Source organism: Oculina patagonica, chromosome 12 (assembly GCF_052425735.1).
Source record: "Oculina patagonica isolate OP01 chromosome 12, crgOcupat, whole genome shotgun sequence".
Lineage (NCBI taxonomy): Eukaryota > Metazoa > Cnidaria > Anthozoa > Scleractinia > Oculinidae > Oculina > Oculina patagonica.
The window spans coordinates 11,054,132-11,071,522 of NC_135769.1; the positions used below are offsets into that span (position 1 = coordinate 11,054,132).

The following is a 17,391-nucleotide window of genomic DNA, read 5'->3' on the forward strand; positions in this document are numbered from 1 at the left end:
TCATTCAACCTACGTGATAGCTCGCTTACCCTGTTTGAACACCCTCCTTGAGCCTGCGGAATTCATAGCCAATGTTTGGATCCTCTTTGCCTCCCACTGCAGCAGATGCCTGGATGGTCAACTGTGCACATGAGCACTTGGATTTATCCTTTATTGGGTTAAAATATGACGTTAATAAAAGTTAAAAAAGCTAATAGAGAATGCGTGCAACTGTAATATTTCTAAAATTCGTCGCGTAGGTCTAAAACTAAACTAAATGGAGACCATTTTAGTTTTTAAATTTAGCTTACTATTATCGTAAGTAAAATTGCCAAGGAAGGGATAAAACTGAAATTTGAATTGATCTCATAAAATCATACGCATTGCAAGCTTCCTAGAAGACGTTCTTTGTGGGCGTCATGTTATCTCGTCAAGCAATCGTGACACGCACAAAGGGCTTCTGCGGAGGAACAAAAATGGCTGGGGATGTTGGCACACTGTTAACTGGTCTGAACCCTTTTTTACGCAGTTTATGTGCCTTTTACTTACAACATCAACACGCTTTTCAAGCAGACCAATGATGAGAAGAAAGAAAAATCGTTAACAAGTGATATTGCCTTGATGAACACCAAATTCTCAAAACTATATTGAAAGAAATGTATGGTGACAAGTAAGGAGAATTAAACATTTAAACAAGAATTCACCTGACAGTTGTCCGTGCAGTCACAACATGCCAAAAAGCCTGGTTCGAGAACCATGTTCACTCCATCGGCTAGAATTCGTTTGGAGACGTAGTCGATTGGAGGAGGGAAACACGTGTCCACTTCGTTGACAACCTGACAGGTGTCAATCAAAATAAAAAATTCAGCAATCACACTAGGTATTGCTAGAACTGCAAACGATTATACTTAGGTGATAGCATGTAAGATCACATATACGGTGCACAAATAAGCAGTGACCGAAAAGTATCCGTAAAGCGAGGTTAACTCTACATGAGTCAGAGAGCGTGTCACTTAGATCACAGAAACGTGTCCGTTTTCTGTATTAACCGGTGTCCATTATAAGAGGGTAAATGAAAGAGAAAATGAATGAGCTTTTTGTTGGGACAAACAGAACTGTCCGTAATAAGCGGGTGTCCGTAGAACGGGGTTCCACTGTAATTGATTACAATAAAGACAAATTTGACAACATCAGGCTGACATTTTCCGCTATAGTTGTAGCCCAAGTTCGAAAGCACTTACCGAAATTTGAACGGCTTCTGCACCGCGCGATATGTCAGGGCAAATGGGTTCCTAAGGGAAAAAAAATGATAAGATTGATACATTTTGACAGGCGTCAGATCAGCTGTCATGACTGAAACCTGCATTGCGATCTAAATACGCACAAACAGCTATCAAACAAAACACTCACCACATCTCGGAAGACAGTGTCTTGACAAGAGATATCCGGATCGAATGTAAAATGATCTATGGACACGTTGGTAGCTTCTGTTATTGTCACTAAAGGAAAACGAAAAAACTCAAGTTACTGACTGTCACTTTTCAAGGCCCCTCCCCCAAAAAAACTATCTGTGTATAAAAAAAACAAAACATTCTCATGCATCAACCACAAAACAAGTGAAAGGCTCAAAGTTTGCGTGTTTAACAGAAAAGACAGTGAACAAGCAAACAAAGCAGCATTTTTTAAGGCATGCAGACAATAACTGCAAATGACAATTTTCTACTTACGGTAAGTAGCAACCTCCAGCATTGACCTCTGCAGAACAGAAAATATAGTTCACAAATCAGACGAGGAAAGTGCGATATTTTTAACGTAATGCTCTCAGCAGAGGATACGTTATACACAAGAAGGGCACAGTTGTTTACTAGTCACTAACTCAGATAAAAAGCATTCTCTTACCCAAAGCCTTTGTTACCTTAACCAGTGATCAGTAAATGAGCGACTTTGGAAAGTTTTGATTGAAAGTCCAAAATATCGAATTTCCGGTTGAAATACGCACGCATAGCTGCCAAAAACACGGCTCAATCGAGCTCTTTGATGGTGTACTTCCGGTAATTTTTTTATTGTTTTAAACAGCCAATCAGAATCAATCCTGCAACGGAACTCTTGAGAGGCGCTCTTTTCGACAAGCTCGCGCAAGCAAGCAAGACTCGAGGTACAAGCAGGCGGTGTGCGCACTGGGATCGCTATGCATCATGGTCGAAATTAAAATTCTGGTCATTTGTGTCAGGTCGTGGATTAGTGCACATCTCGTGGCAGGCGACGAAGGCTAGCTGTTTTCGTTAAATACGCTGCGAAAATCAGTGAATTTGCTATGTTTTCTTTAAAAGAACGTTAATGAACAAACAAGTTCGAGTTTGGTTGCGAAAACAGTCTTCGCTTCTTGATACATACCGTTTGTTTATATGTACATTCGCATGTTGGTCCATGTGAGTGAAGGATAAATTATCTGCCCTGCCGGTACATCGATAGCGGTCGATAGCCTACCATCTACTGCAAGACGACTCAATACCTGGGCCCAATATCACTTTCTTCGATCATTCACGATCAGTCAGCACTTTTTTGACTCTTCTTAAAGTCAGTGATCCCAAAACAATCGTGAGCAAACTCAAGGTAAGATGGCCGTGTTCGAATGTTTTGACTTCTCTGTCCGTTCAGTCACTTCAGTGCCACTTTGAGTTTTGAAATCGATTTGATCGTTTCGAGCTTTCAATTGTAGAAATATTGCGTTAAAAAGGCTTGATTTAATAGCTGCCTTGTGTTGTATAAGCTACCGAGTCTGCATGATAAGAATTGTACTGATGTATTCTTGTGTTTATGTTTATACAAACTGAAAAGTTGGTACAAAATGTTATGAACAAGATCCTTTATAACTTAAGCTTTTCCAGGCTTTTTGCTGCTTGTTGCAGTTCTTTTTTGTTATTTACGGTTGAGGTTTGACTTCCTCCTGCATATACATTTTTAAAAAATTATTGAGCAACATTTCCCATTGGCTTGTTCTTTTTAAACTAGAACACTTCAGTAATACTTGTAACAGGTGGTTAATAGAAAGTGTTAAATCAAATAAAAGAAAAACTGCATTTTACTGTTTGTTTATTTGTCATTGCCAGTTTTTTGGTACAATTCTTATGAAAAGTAGTTTAACTGTTTTGTTATAGCCATGAAACAGCAAATGGCATTTGTGCTTATACAACCTGATGGTGTCACCAGGAGAGTTTGGGAGAATTTCATAGTTTATGTTCAGTTAGTTCTCTTGTGGTTATATTAGGCTATCAAAACATGTCCCAAAAAGCCTTCAAGGCATTCCCATGTTTACATACCTCCTGAAACAGGTTCGCACACAAATGAGCATGCAATTGCTTGCTCGAATTGTAAAACAGTGAATAGCATACTCATGAACCTTTCAGCTTTCGATCAGCCTGCATTAGCAGGTGTAATAAATAGCAACCAGATCAGAAATTATGATACAAGTCTTCTTTCATGCCTTTTAACTCCTTCTCTCTCCCCATTTATTGAATTATAAAATGGGTTCAGCACCTGGATCTTGGAATGTAGTGATATAAGGCAATTTTTTGCAAGTCATTTCTCTCATCTGAATGCATTCTCTCATCATTGACATATTAGCACTGATCTAAATGACTGCACTTGCTTTGATGCCAGTTATTTATAGCAATAGCTGTTTTCCCTGCCCTTGGTTCATGTGGTGACCATTTTAGCACTCAGTATACATTCTGCCTACCAAAATAAGCAAATCCCTGAGTATCTCTGTTGTCATCTAAGGATCTTTATCATGCCGTCACCTTTAAAATTCACAAATTGGTGTATTTTTCTTTTTTAACAATTACCTGTCTTCAATGAGCACATTTTATACAAGTAATCAATGAACACAAGTCAAGCATACAGACTTTCATTCAATTTATTTAATCTTTATTTTAGACACATCAACATCAAAATACCCTTGAATGAACTTCCCCACAGAGTTTGATTCAGCTTTTAAACACATCTTTGACTTATAATAACGATAAATCGTTCCCTTTGACTAAAATGAACTCAGATAACTTCATGAAATTGCCAGTTTCACAAGAAGCCAATACATTATTTTTTTATTTAGTTTGGGTTAGCCTGTTGATTTCTATCAGCCATGCACCGATGTAAAACATTTTAAGCACCGCTGGTAATCTAAACAATGTTGGAGGAAACGGTTCGTCGATATCTCATGATTAAACGAGTCACACTATGCGATCACTTCTTGTATGACCTTGTATCTGTCACCTCTTCGAAGCCATATTTGCCACCAAAACATGTCTGTATTAATTCGGAAAATCTACAACACAACGAGGGGAGCGTTTGGGAGCGTTTATACCCTGGCTTAGAACAAGCATTGTAGAAACAGTTTATACCAATTTCTTCGTCCAATGTGCAATGTACGAAAAATTACAGCTCAAGACAAGACGGATTCAAATTACATGCTCATACGGGACGAATTTTCGTTGTCCGCGTTTTTGCTGAAAATAATATACATTGCTTATTTTGTTGACAGAAATACAATCTTAGTGAGTGTAAGTATTTGTAACTGTAGAAAAGGAGCTCAGAAAAGAAATAATTCTATCGATAAACGAAGCTTGTAACTTACAAAATTTTCCCAGCTTCGCCGCCATCTTGAAAATTTCACATCCACAATGCAAAGCGATCCCAGTGCGCACACCGCCTGAGGTACAAGATTAATTGAAACGAAGAAATCCTGTGGAGTGAGCCATTTCTAAGGTCACTGAGATTCAGTCTAAAGAGAGCATGGTTGTCTTGGACTTTTTAATGCTCTTTTACCCATCATATTCGTTTTACATGACGTTATCTGTCCATGTTGGACAACGGCAAAACGCAGATGGAATGAATGCAGTGTACGGTTTTTGGGGCCCTGCAATTTTTTAACATTGAGATTTTCCTGTAGTTAGCTAATTCAGATTTTTACAACTCAGATGTTTTCAACAATCTTGAATTGGTTCTACGATTCTTCCATTCACTTACCAGCCTTTTGTTACACGGAGTACGGTAATACACTGTCTTCTTGTTCCCAGGGTGACGCTGAGCTATTTCCCTGCGAGAGGAATAAACAAAAATAAAATGGTTACACAACAAAATGACATTACCAGTGTTTCACTGATACGACACCTTCCAGAACCACCCTTGACAGTAAACTTTCTAACATTATTTTTCAAATTATACCTTTATATGGGAGCCGTTTTTAGCAGACTTCTATCTACAGCAATAACTGAATTAACGTTTGCTTCAAGCTGAGCAGGCTTGCCAAGAGTTGGTTAGATACTGATCAATGAACAACCAAAATCATATTCTATCCAACAACGAGAAAATTGAGGGTCTCTCCCTCTGTCATATTCTTCTCCATATAAGGTATGATTGATAGAAGCCAATTACAAACTTCCAAGGTAAGCTTTGAACTGGTAGCAGAACAATGAAAATAGTCGTAAGTAAGGAAACGCAGATATACATGGAAACTTTAAAAAACGCAAAGAAATATAACCTTTTCCACTTCAACAAAAGAGGAATCGCTCTTGGATTATGCTTCACGCTTTCCTCTTCTTCTAAGCTAAGCAGTGGATTACACAGGCTGCTGCACTTGTGAGGCCCTACAATGGAAACCAAAAGTTAATAAACAGAATAAATTTCACTCTTTTACTCAAATTATCTCGCTTTCGAGTGTGCACATGGGTTTCAACCGCCGCCTGGTTAGCTCAGTTGGTAGAGCGCCGGACTGCTGTGCGGGAGGTCGTGGGTTCGAACCTCAGACCGGACCAACACTCAGGGTCTTAAAATAACTGAGGAGAATGTGCTGCCTTTGTAATTACATCTGCAAATGGTTAGACATTCTAGTCTTCTCGGAAAAGGACGATAAACCGTAGGTCCCATATCTTCAGTCTTATAACAGGGGACGTTAAAGAACCCACCGTAAGAGTAGGGCACGAAGTTCCCGGTGTTGTGGTCTGGCCTTTGTGTAGTAAATTACAGTATGTGTACAGCGCATTTGAACATTACATATGGAAAATGCGCTATATAAATTGATTATCATTATCATTATTTCAGCAGGGCAGTTGCTTAGCAACGATGCCGAGCTTTTACGCGGGAATAGCTGAGAGAAGCTGGGGAGAGGAAGGATAAAAGAAAACCTCATCTCCAGTTTCCACGCAGCCATTTTTATTTTCTTTTGATCTCACCTTTAGGAGCTGGTTTGTTCAGCACAGGTAACCCAGAAATCTCACACTGTCCCACAGGCTTGTTGTTCACATCACTCTGTTTCAGTCTCTCTTGGATCAGCGATGCCACGTCCTGTTTCCGCCGGTTATTTGTAGGGATTTGGAAGGCTGGGACTCGATTATAGCCTGTGCTTCTGGCGTCACGCCGGTTCGCTCGTAACCATGGTGCCTCCCAGGACTGGAAAACGAAACATAGTTTAAGTGTAAATTGTAAACTTCTAACAAGACTTTTGAACTCATGGGGATTTCGTTTTCACATGCAGAGGCTGTGGGATCTAATAACCTTCCTAGTCATTTATCCTTTCATGCAATGATCTCCCCTTTTTCCCCGATTTCCCCGATTGTGCCGCATTCACATGGAATCTGTTGTTTAGTTGGTTCAAGGGCGTCTCTAGATCGCACAATGTGAGAGAGAAGAGAAGTATCATTTATAAGCTTTCTTTTGGATTCGAAGACACTGCGTGTCTCGTCATTGGCGAGGTAGCGGAAGCTGATTTCTACTATCAAGAAGCACAACAGCCGATTGATGACAAAGCGGACCAAGCAATGAAAAAATAGCAACGAGCCAACGTCGAAAAGTCGTGAGCAACAACTCAAAGCGACTTCATCCAGAGACAAAGGAACACACGTTTATCTAGTGGCGATCAAAACACTACGAAAACGGTGACAGTAGGCCATTTTCGAGTTACCCATGGCCGCTGTTTCAAAACGAGTCTATGTGCGAAACCATTCAAATGATAATGAGTTTGATTTGCATGAAAATGGACATGAAGGTGAAACTTATTTTCATTTGAATGGTTTCACACGTAGACTCGTCTTGAGACATCATCCGCTAAGGGTAAATCAGAAATGGCCTATTAGTTTACATTAAATAGTGCATTGGTGCATTGAAGAACATGCATTGCGGAATAAAGCCCGTTGTTCATGCTAAAGAACGAAAAATACTAACATTGTAAAGTTCATCCAGAAACGACTCATCCATGTTAGGACCTAGATACTGAAAATTAAAGTTAAAAGAGTGAGGAGGGAAACGATTATTAGCATTTTGTTCAAAGAGACTGAGAGGTTCTGGATTTAAGGTAGCTCACAACAGTTAAGACGTAGACCAATCGTTTTACACGTTTAGCAGTGGAGTTGTTCTTCAAAAATAAAAATGGCAGGGTGAGAATGGGCCCACCACCTGGCGAAGAACAGTCGGCGAAGAACAGTCGAGAGAGAGGAACAGTGCGAGATGGCGTACATGGGGTGAGGCAAGAGCTGCTGCAGCCAACAGAGAAAATTGGAGGCATTCTGTGGAGGCCTTATGTGCCACGAGGCACAAAGAAGCTAGGGATAGGGGTGGGGGGGGGGGGGGGGGAGAATGGGCCTATAAAAAAGTAAGGTAGCTCTAAACTCCTTTTGCAGACAGGCAGGTCTAAACTACTGTGTGCACTGTTAAGAGAAGGTTTTCTTTCCTGCATTGATAAAATACTTAATCCTGCTGTCCTGTACAGTCAAAGTTGTTATGTCACAGTAAAGAGAAGACAGATGTTTATCAGTACTGGGAATGATAGGATTAGTACACTTCATTGCACTTGCCCTCTCTAGTTACATAAGGAGTCAAACAAACATTATTTGCTGGGGTACTGTGTACAAAACCACCGTATTTGTTGTTGTAAAAGGGACTCTGTCACGGGGATTTTAATGCTAAAAAGTACTAAAATTGACAATTAGGTCTTCTCGTACATGAAATGCACCTAGTACATCAAGATGGAGATATAAGTGTTATTTTCCACTGGCCGAGTGAAACGAAATAAGTGGAAAATGTTTTTCTCACACACCGCTGGGACCTGGGAAAGGGTCATGTGACCTTTGGCGGGCAGTTGTTTTTGTTGCGTCCGCCATTGTTGACCTTTTCCCACCCACCCGCCCTAAGATTTTTAGTTGGCGCAGTATTTTTTGTTAGCTTTGCCATTGTGCAATTTTTCCCTGTGATACAGGATGTACATGTATGGTTTTGTTGAGTTTGTAATAAAGGTCAGGTGGCGGTCGGCCTGGCATGGCTACTAGTGGTGTGTGAGAAAGTAAACTGTTGTTGAAGGAAGAAGGGAGCTATAATAAATTTTAGGTGTTTTTCCAGTCCACAAGGACAAATCTTGAAAAAATGCCTGATTTTTTCAAGTTGCGATCTAAAATTCCTGATGACATCACAATAATATGACTTGTTTATCGCTTCAGTATACTTTTATGGTAATTTTTAATTTGGACCACTATTCGTAGTTTCCATAATGTCTTTAGCCTCTTGAGTTTTTGAAGTGAAACTGGTGACAGTGTCCCTCTAATGTTGCTTCTTACAAGAAACGATAAATTTCCAACTTTTTCTGGACTTATCACTGACCACGAAATAATCTTCCGAATAAAAACTAGTTAACTTATGCTTTAAATCTGCTTCAATTTCTTTTACATAAAATTTTTTTCATTGACTGTTATAAGATAATTATAATTATTGGTCATTATCAAACGATGCTGCAACGTCAAAAAATTAATGTCCTTACCAGAAACAAAGATTCCCAGAAAAAATATGAAGTGGTGGATAGGACCCCAACACTTCTGTAAGTTTTGGTTTCGCATCTGATTGGGCTTTGAATAGAATTAACTCCTCTCTGATTGGTCCAAACATAATGCATAATGTTTTTCAACAAATAAGTCGAATACAAAACTGAATTAAACACATTAAGTGATTTCTGTAAAGGAACACAGAGGAAAACAGCTGGGATCCGTCCAGCTCAAAAATAAATTAACAGTAGAAAGTGAATGTAGTTGAATCTCTTGCAGCTCTTCTGACTTTTAGTACATTGCAGGAAAATCTGTGCACAAAGATCAAAAGAGCTTCTACAAAGAAATTCAGGTTATGCCACAGGCCCTTACCTCATTCTTACGTGCCGTCAAAGAACTCATGATCTGATCTGACTCTGTGGGTACGTGAAGCATGGCTGTTGTGCCATCCCCATCTAACTCAATCACTTCGATACCATTAGGTCTTTGTAAATGATCTTTTGGAATGACTGTTGGATAGAAGAACACAGGGTAGTGAATAGGGACATTTTAGCTTAGGTTCCCTGTGGTCTCCTACATGTCTCCTACATGTATTTATGGGAGGCGGCGTGGCCTAGTGGTTAGGGCACTTTAGAGCGCCCGGAGGTCCCGGGTTTAAATCCTCTGCCCTACCACTTGATTTGTGTTCAGTGGTCCCGAATTCAACCTGTTTACGCTTTGTAAATAGCCAACTGGTCAGCCTCCTGCCAGTTGGGATTTTTAACAGATTTACATTCTATGTGCAATATTTGTTTGTTTATTTACAGTGCCCACAATTAGCACAAACTGATGTGCTAAATATTTTGACACTTAAATAAAGTGATTAATTCATTTATTTTTTTATGTAGAAAACTACTTGCCAGCACAGCTTAGACACAGATTAACTTCTGAGTCCAACATTATCCTCTTATAAATTAAATTTTTTTTTCTGTCTTCTCCACAATGTATCAAACTTTTTAATAGGGGGAAATGGCTGTCAGGGTACATGTATATCCTGATTATTGTTTATCTTTCCACAAGGAAGATTGTAAAAAAAACCTGACAAAAAACAATAGTAAGAATTTATGTCAATGTGTTTTTGTTTTTCCTTACTTAGCTGTGATCTCAGTGTGTCCTGCAGATATGACCGGCAAAGTCTGCAGGAATGCACCAGCTTGTTTAAGGTAAGCCACAAAATATGTAAATAAAAAAAATCACGATAACTATTGATTGGCTATTTCCACTTCTACTTTACTTTTCCCTCTCACCTAGTCCTGCACTTGTCTGTTTTCTTGCAGTGCTGGCCTGAAAGACACACATTGAACTGTCTGTGCCATAATCAAAGGTAGCACTCCCTGCACCATCAGCATGTTTGGCACGACCACCATCTTTTCGACCAGATCCTGGGAGTGGTGCTGAGCAATGACTGCCCTTACAGCCAGTCTTTGATTGACAGTCAGTCCCATCAGCCTGCCCAGCAGGAATGGAGAGTTGTTTTGCATAGTTTGATTTGAAAGATCCTGGTACAAATGAATGAATGAATGAACAAAAGAATAAATGAATGGTTTAAAAAGAAATTTTAATTTATGATTTTGGTGACTACAGATCAGTGCTCGAAAAAAGTGCCGTCTGCTTGTCTAGGACAATAATTATTTAATCTTCCTGTAAAAATGAAAAAAATAAGGCTACAAAAAATTGAGATCTGCTTGTTTGAAAGAAAAGGTGGAATTCAGGTTCTTTTTGAGACCTGCAGATGACACAAAATGTAGACACCTGGCTATGCCAACAACAACAATCTGATAAATAATGGTAATAGGACTGAGTGGAGTCCAATTCGGTCTGTAATCATACGAGTGATTAACAAAATCGGACGACCGCGAAGCGGGAGTCCGATTTGTTTAATCACGAGTATGATTACAGACAGAATTGGATGACACGAAGTCCAGTTACCAATTAATCAAAACTCTGACAAAATTTGAGAAACAAATTAAACTTATCTTCGGTTAAATGGTTAAACGCCTTTAAAAATATTGAAAAACATAACAGTTTACTCCACGAAATGCACAACAACAGCGCGCGCAAAATGACGCGTACTGTCCAATTACACAGGCATGACGCGTACACTGTCCTATTACACTGTCCAATTACAAGCATGACGCGTACACTGTCCTATTAGTGCTCAAATCGGGCTGCTGATAACCAATCACGTTCGAGAATTTTGTTAAAGTTTTGATTAACATAGTAATACTGCAACACTTTTGCTGTTATTTTTTTAAATAATTAAAGATTTGAAATGATCTGTTCTATCTTGTATGATATTATGCTGTAGAGAACATTGCTGGTTGGTTTTACGTTGACATTGATAAACTAACAACTGAAGATAACTGGCAAGAAAAAAATATCATTGCTCTGACTGAGATTTGTTTCTCTGTTAAAGCCATGCAGTGAGAGCCAACACATTGTGCTGAATCTGAAAGTCACAGAGAGAGCTAGTCTGCTATAAGTCAGTTGACAGTTAGCACCTCAGTTGGGATGATGCACTGACAACTGACAGTTTGGTAACAATGTACCTTGCAAAACTGGTTATATACATGAAGGGCAACACTTACTTTACTGTTGCAGGGATAAGAAGTAGCTAGACATAATATCATATAATGGTGCATCTCAAATGGTTTAGAGACACAACTTCATACCAGTTCAAAAACCATTTTTTACATCACAGTTACAATAACATAGCAAAAAGGGCAGAGCAAAAATGACAGGAGAGGGACCCATCTCCCCCTCCTTCCCCACTAGGACCCACCCAGAGCTTGAAAAAAAAAAATGAATTCCTGGTTACTATTTGGACAAGAAGCTTTCAAGTTTTGCTTGTCCAGGACAGTTGCACACTTGCCTTAGTTTACTTTTTTAATTTTAAAATCATGATTTTGTCAGCAGATGACTTGCCTGGGCCCTTGCCGATCTGGCAAGCGAGCATAAAAAGTCACTTGCCTGAAAGGAAAATCTACTTGTCCCAGACAACGTAATGGGACTTTTTTCAGGCCTTGCCACCCATGGACCCAGCATATCTACCATAAGCCAGTATTACCTGACGCCTGTGTTCCAGAACCACTTCCTTTGACTGGGCCCCTGTTTTGTTTACTGCCGGGTCCTGAAGTTTCTGCTCTTGATGCCAATGAGTCACTTATCCCCCTACCATCAGATGCAAGGCCTGAGTCACTTGATGGTCTCCTAGCAGTCTCTGCAGCAGACGTAACAGTACTAGAAGTTGTTGTTACAGTTGAAGTTGACTGGCTGCCACTAGAAGTTGATGGAGGTGGTGGTGGGGTTGTGGAAGTGGCCAACTTTTTGCTCTCATCTCTCAACTGTTCTTGTTGCTTTGAAGAAAAAGAATAATAAGTGATGCAGTACAGCACATAAGACTTTTTCCAGCACATAAGACTTGATGAACAAAATTATCTTCTATCTAAAGAAACCACAAACTTTTAATATGGAATACCATAAATTTTTTAAATAAGCCCCGAGGTGACTGAACTTTTTTTCCTAAATCAATAAATATTAACCGGATGGCCATGTATGATACACCATTATTTTGAAGGTATTGATCAGAATAGTTCAGAACACATGTCAACAAAATAAGAGTTATGACCTTGACAGAAATGGCTTTAAAACATAAAAAGAAAACGTTTTAAAAATGCATCTCAGTCTGTATATAGCTTACTTTGCAGCTCTCAGTGTCATGGTTAATTTCAGTTATTAATTTCAGTTATTTTGCATTTCACATACATAATATTTTTTAATTCAATAACTGGGTTTAATTATGAAAAACCACAGCAAATAATAACTTTCAACACTTGTGTTGAAACCACTCAATACAAACCTCTTGCTGTCTTTGTGTTTCCAGCTGTGTTTGCTGCCGTTTCTCCTCCAGCTTTCGCTGCTGTTCACCTAGTTGATATAACATCAAAAAGTCAAAAAGCTCACTCATACTTCTGTACATTTGTATGGCCATATTCATGCCTCCTATGTATAATAGTTTTACTTGGCAGTTCCAAATTATTTTGATTTACATGTTCACAAAGATGCACTATAAATGGAATAATGCCCGGGGAAGACAGGCTTCAAGTCGACCGTCAGTAAACAAGACAATAGCTCCAAATCAGGATGCTGAATGTTGTGTTTAAGTCTTCTTTCCAAAATTAGTATTAACAGTGGGGTCCTGTTTTCTTGAACCTCAAAGGGAAACAAAATTTTTTTTGGGAAATCTGCAGTTAGAGAAATTGGGAGGTAAAATTACAGTTCTTGGTTCGAGTTTTTAGGAGGTTTGAGATACCTAGGGTTTGAGGAATCGGGTTCTTCTGTAATATTTTACCTTGTTTTTAAGATGGCGCAGGGGCCTAATGGTTAGTGCTGTGGACTCTAGATCGAGCGGTTCAGATTCAAGCCCTAGCCAGGTCACTGTGTTTTGTTCTTGGGCAAGACACTTAACTCTCACAGTGCCTCTCTCCACCCAGGTGTATAAATGGGTACCAGTGAATTTACTGCTGGGGGTAACCCTGCGATGAACTAGCATCCCACCCAGGGGGAGTAGAAATACTCCTAGTTGCTTCATGCTTTGGAAACTGGATAAGCTCTGGCGTGATGGGCCGATAGGCTTGTATGCAGACATTTGAAAGGAAACCCACCTAGAGGATCAGTCTTGCTGTAAGGTGAAACACCAAGACATGGTTTAGTGATACTGTAGTCAATGAACGGTTCTTGGGTTTTTCCTGAAGCACCTCGTGTCAGTTTACGCGACCTCTTTTTTCTTGCCGTAGAAATCTTCCCATCAACCTGACAAAGATCAACAGTTAACAGTGAGACTGCAGGCTGCTGTGCACAATTTAAAATGAAGTGAAAATCACAAGTTGACACTGTTTGTTGTTTTAAATTACCAAGGCACTGTATAGAGGCTCTAATCTTGTGGTTCCTCTGTAAAGCCATTCAGAACGATTATCAATCTGGAACAACATCTGCAATCAAAGAAATCATGTCATAAGTTAATCAAATACAATAACTACATTAAGACCAACACTTTGTACAGGAACAATAAGTTGAAGGCATTGATCAATCTGATCTTCTGCAAGAATTGTACATTACTGTATTGTAAATCACTGTTAACCACTGTCCACTTCTGTCAGAGTAGGAACCAGTTGCTGTATTTTTGCTACAATAGGCCCTGGTCACAAGTCATGGTACAAAATCAGCCATGTTGGGGGGCAACTTATGCAATGAGACATTCAGAACATAGCTAATCACGCCAGTCAAGCTTGATCTTCCTTTGTTTTGAATGTACCACTGCGAAACTTGTGTCCCAGTCTGGCTGATTTTGTACCATGTGACGATGCATGGCAAAGGGCCTATTGTGCTTATAATACAAAAGTCACATAAAAGTGTGCCTCTGGTTTAGTAAAAAATACAATTTCAACTTAAGTATGCACTACCCGTGTGGAACTCGTGTATTTTTAGCAGACACCGGCAGACGCTTCGTCTCTGTTCAAAGCCGTCCTTTTAAAATTGCAACCTTTTTAGATAAAATCACCAATGAAAGTTATTGAATTTTGCCTCAAACGATCAGTTAAACAATTGTTATAAATCAAATCAACATTTGAAAACAACATTAACCAAACAAAAAGAAAGAAACGATTCAAACTATAAATAAACCAAACAGACCAAACGATTTACCGGTAAACCATAATTTTACAAACGATTCAAACCATATAATGAATATAAACGAACGATTCAAACCATATAAACGAACGATTCGAACAACAGAAACGAACGATACCAAAACGTTACACAAACGCTAAACGCTGGTTTGGCAAACGCAAGTTGGAAGCGTTTCAAACGACATAAACGCTACAAATGATGATGAAAGTGTGTCGTTCGTAAACGAAAATGTTACGCGGCATGTAAAGAATTTTGGTAAATGGACTAACTTTTTCTTGTTTTTAAGTTTTAACCAAGCAAACAAGAATTTAGACAAACAGTTATGCAACTTGATTTAGATAATGAAGAATACATCTGTATGATTATTACAGTCATATTTATTCTTATTTACAAAAAATACAAGGATAAAGTCAGACATCGTTTGAAATTGTGACTTGTACACCAACACCGGTACCATGTGCATAAGCAGTACTGTGTGTATTGTAAGAAGTGGAAAGCTTACCTTAACCAAACTGCAGTCCAGCTGCATTACTTTTGCCTTCAACCTGATGTTAATAAAGTGTGATTATTAATAACTGTCATTTTAATTGCATGTAATTTTATCATTCACAATAATTTTGCAAGTTTACAGTCAAGATCAATCAAGACTACATTCAAAAATGGTTTCTTATATAACACACTTCTGCAAAAAACTTAAAGGAAAACATATTGTCCCACTTGATTACAACAGCTTCACTAAATGGAGGTTGGGTGCCTAAGACATCCAAGGTAGAGCTTCCACTATTGGCAACCAGCTCCTAGAGGGAGACTGCTTCCATGGCTGGCAAATCCTGGTAACCCAGCGGAAGGGAAGACAGGCACCTGTCACACTAATTAAACAGTGGAAAGAGAGGGAGGGAAGGGGGAAACAGCCTTGAAGATGAGCTCCCACACAACAATACTCACTGTAAACACTATCACTGTAGTAGCTACAAACAAGTTTCAGTCTGAGGACACATGGCATCCTGGCACATGTGCATATCAAAACACCACTGACTGCCAAGGGAATTAATGCAGGTGCTGTTTGTTGTTAACTCCTTTAAATTGCATTTAACTGCATAAAATTTACAGTAGAATTCCCTCATACGGCAAACAATCATTAGTGTACTTACCATTGGCCTCTCCATTCAGTCTTCACCCATTGACCAGCTTTGAGTTTCACCATTGGTCGCTATTACAAAGAAAAACACTTTAGTTTACAACATAAACATAACAAGTTGTTCTCAGTTACAGCTCAAGCAAGCCTAACTATTATAATTCTCTCTCAACTTTCCAGCCTACATCAACTTTAAATTTGATAAATGCACCCATCTAGGCATAGAGCCATTCTTAGTGTCACTCATTTTAAGTGTCTGCCTAGATTTAGGTGGCAGTTATTGGTTGACGTCATTCTGAAGAAGAAGAAGAAAGAGGATGAAGGAAGGAAGGAGGGAGGAGGAGGAGGAGGAGGAGGAGGAGGAGGAGGCACATTTGCTGGTGGACTTGGGCTGATGGGACCATCAGTTTGGAAGGTGGGTGTCTACACCATTGCTGCAAATAAAGTTAGATGCATGTACATCTATTGCTCTTAACTTAACACATTGATAATCATTTTAACTTGAAGTAATTCTTAGAAACTCTGCTATCCAAGGAATAAAATGACATGATATCATTTTTCCGTTTATTGTCTAAAGTAACTGATAATTATCTAAATACATGTACAAGTAAAATAGTTTCCTTACATTTGGGAATTCTTCTAGGTATTCCTGTATAAACTCCTTGGAATGCTCAGCCACTTCATCCCAAACCTTCTTGCCTGAAAAATAAAGATAGCAAAATAACTCAGTACACAAGCTCAGTATCTAAAAGTCATTTTAAATCACAGAAAAAATAATAAACCAATAACAATCAGATTAACATGTATACATGTTAGTGCTATCTTTTTCTCTTGCTGGTAATTGCCACTGCTCAAAAATTTACTTCCTTAGGAATTCATTTAAACTAAACAAAATGCCATGATAATTACACAAGTCATATAGATCACAAAAGTGACATTTTAAGCACCATATTTCTTAAGACTTGACGTTATTTCTGACAGACCTTCAGTTTGAGGTACTTTATTACAAAAACTTTCAGAGGGTTGGAAATTAGCGCTCGCCCGCTCGCCCAGGCGAGTGTGAAAACTGTCGGGCGAGTACAAATCACGAATCACTCGCTCGGCTTGGCGAGTACGATTTTCATATTTAGAATATAGTATTCAAAATAAGCGAAACTTTTACTTCCCACTTTAAAATAATCTACGCTGTCCACAAGCCGATAGCTTACCAACATTTTGAAATCTCAAACAAAGCTGTGTTCGCGTTCGTAAACAGACAAAAATGGCTTCCGTTTGGTGCATGTTACATGACAGACGTACTTGTACAAAGTAATACCTCTGGTCAAAAATTCACTATCATCCACCGAGCCGCGAAACGCGCGAAACGCAGCAAGATGGCCATTTCTCGCCTCTTTTCCTGTACAATTTCGCTTGCAAACAACGAGAATTTGGAAATACGTATCAAATAAAACTGCGTTTCAACTTTTGAAGTAAGAGTGCGCGTGTTTGTATTGTGGAGTAAGGTCTATATTTGGCAATTTTTCACTGAAGAAATAGATTGCAGTCTGTTTTGCGATCGACCACCAAAGTGCACAGTGAGCAGTGATTAAAAATTGAAGTTGTATATTTTATTATTCGTAGGGGGAGGGGGCCTAAATTTTTCTTTTTTAATGGAAGAAGACTGGGCGAGTGAAAATTGATCTGGGCGAGTGCAATTTGAAGGTCACTCGCCCGGATGGCGAGTGCTCCGAAATTTTAGTTTCCAAC

At 39.1% G+C, this 17,391-nt stretch overlaps 1 protein-coding gene across 3 annotated transcripts in view; it reads right to left on the reverse strand.

Moving 5' to 3' along the window:
• LOC144633235 (histone-lysine N-methyltransferase SETDB1-like) overlaps positions 1–17,391 on the reverse strand; it is a 44,372-nt gene that overhangs the window by 13,318 nt on the left and 13,663 nt on the right. For 2 of the 3 annotated variants that reach the window (XM_078492064.1, XM_078492062.1), the window contains 18 exons: positions 16,271–16,344; positions 15,662–15,720; positions 15,013–15,055; positions 13,736–13,813; positions 13,487–13,634; positions 12,682–12,749; positions 11,890–12,178; positions 10,070–10,321; positions 9,156–9,292; positions 7,198–7,245; positions 6,210–6,426; positions 5,519–5,624; positions 5,005–5,074; positions 1,707–1,734; positions 1,390–1,478; positions 1,221–1,271; positions 684–815; positions 30–148 (listed from right to left, as the gene is read on the reverse strand). In XM_078492064.1, the coding sequence (XP_078348190.1) occupies positions 30–148; positions 684–815; positions 1,221–1,271; positions 1,390–1,478; positions 1,707–1,734; positions 5,005–5,074; positions 5,519–5,624; positions 6,210–6,426; positions 7,198–7,245; positions 9,156–9,292; positions 10,070–10,321; positions 11,890–12,178; positions 12,682–12,749; positions 13,487–13,634; positions 13,736–13,813; positions 15,013–15,055; positions 15,662–15,720; positions 16,271–16,344 (2,008 nt within the window). The remainder of the gene's footprint in view (positions 1–29; positions 149–683; positions 816–1,220; positions 1,272–1,389; positions 1,479–1,706; positions 1,735–5,004; positions 5,075–5,518; positions 5,625–6,209; positions 6,427–7,197; positions 7,246–9,155; positions 9,293–10,069; positions 10,322–11,889; positions 12,179–12,681; positions 12,750–13,486; positions 13,635–13,735; positions 13,814–15,012; positions 15,056–15,661; positions 15,721–16,270; positions 16,345–17,391) is intronic. The other variant, XM_078492063.1, reaches the window with a different exon arrangement.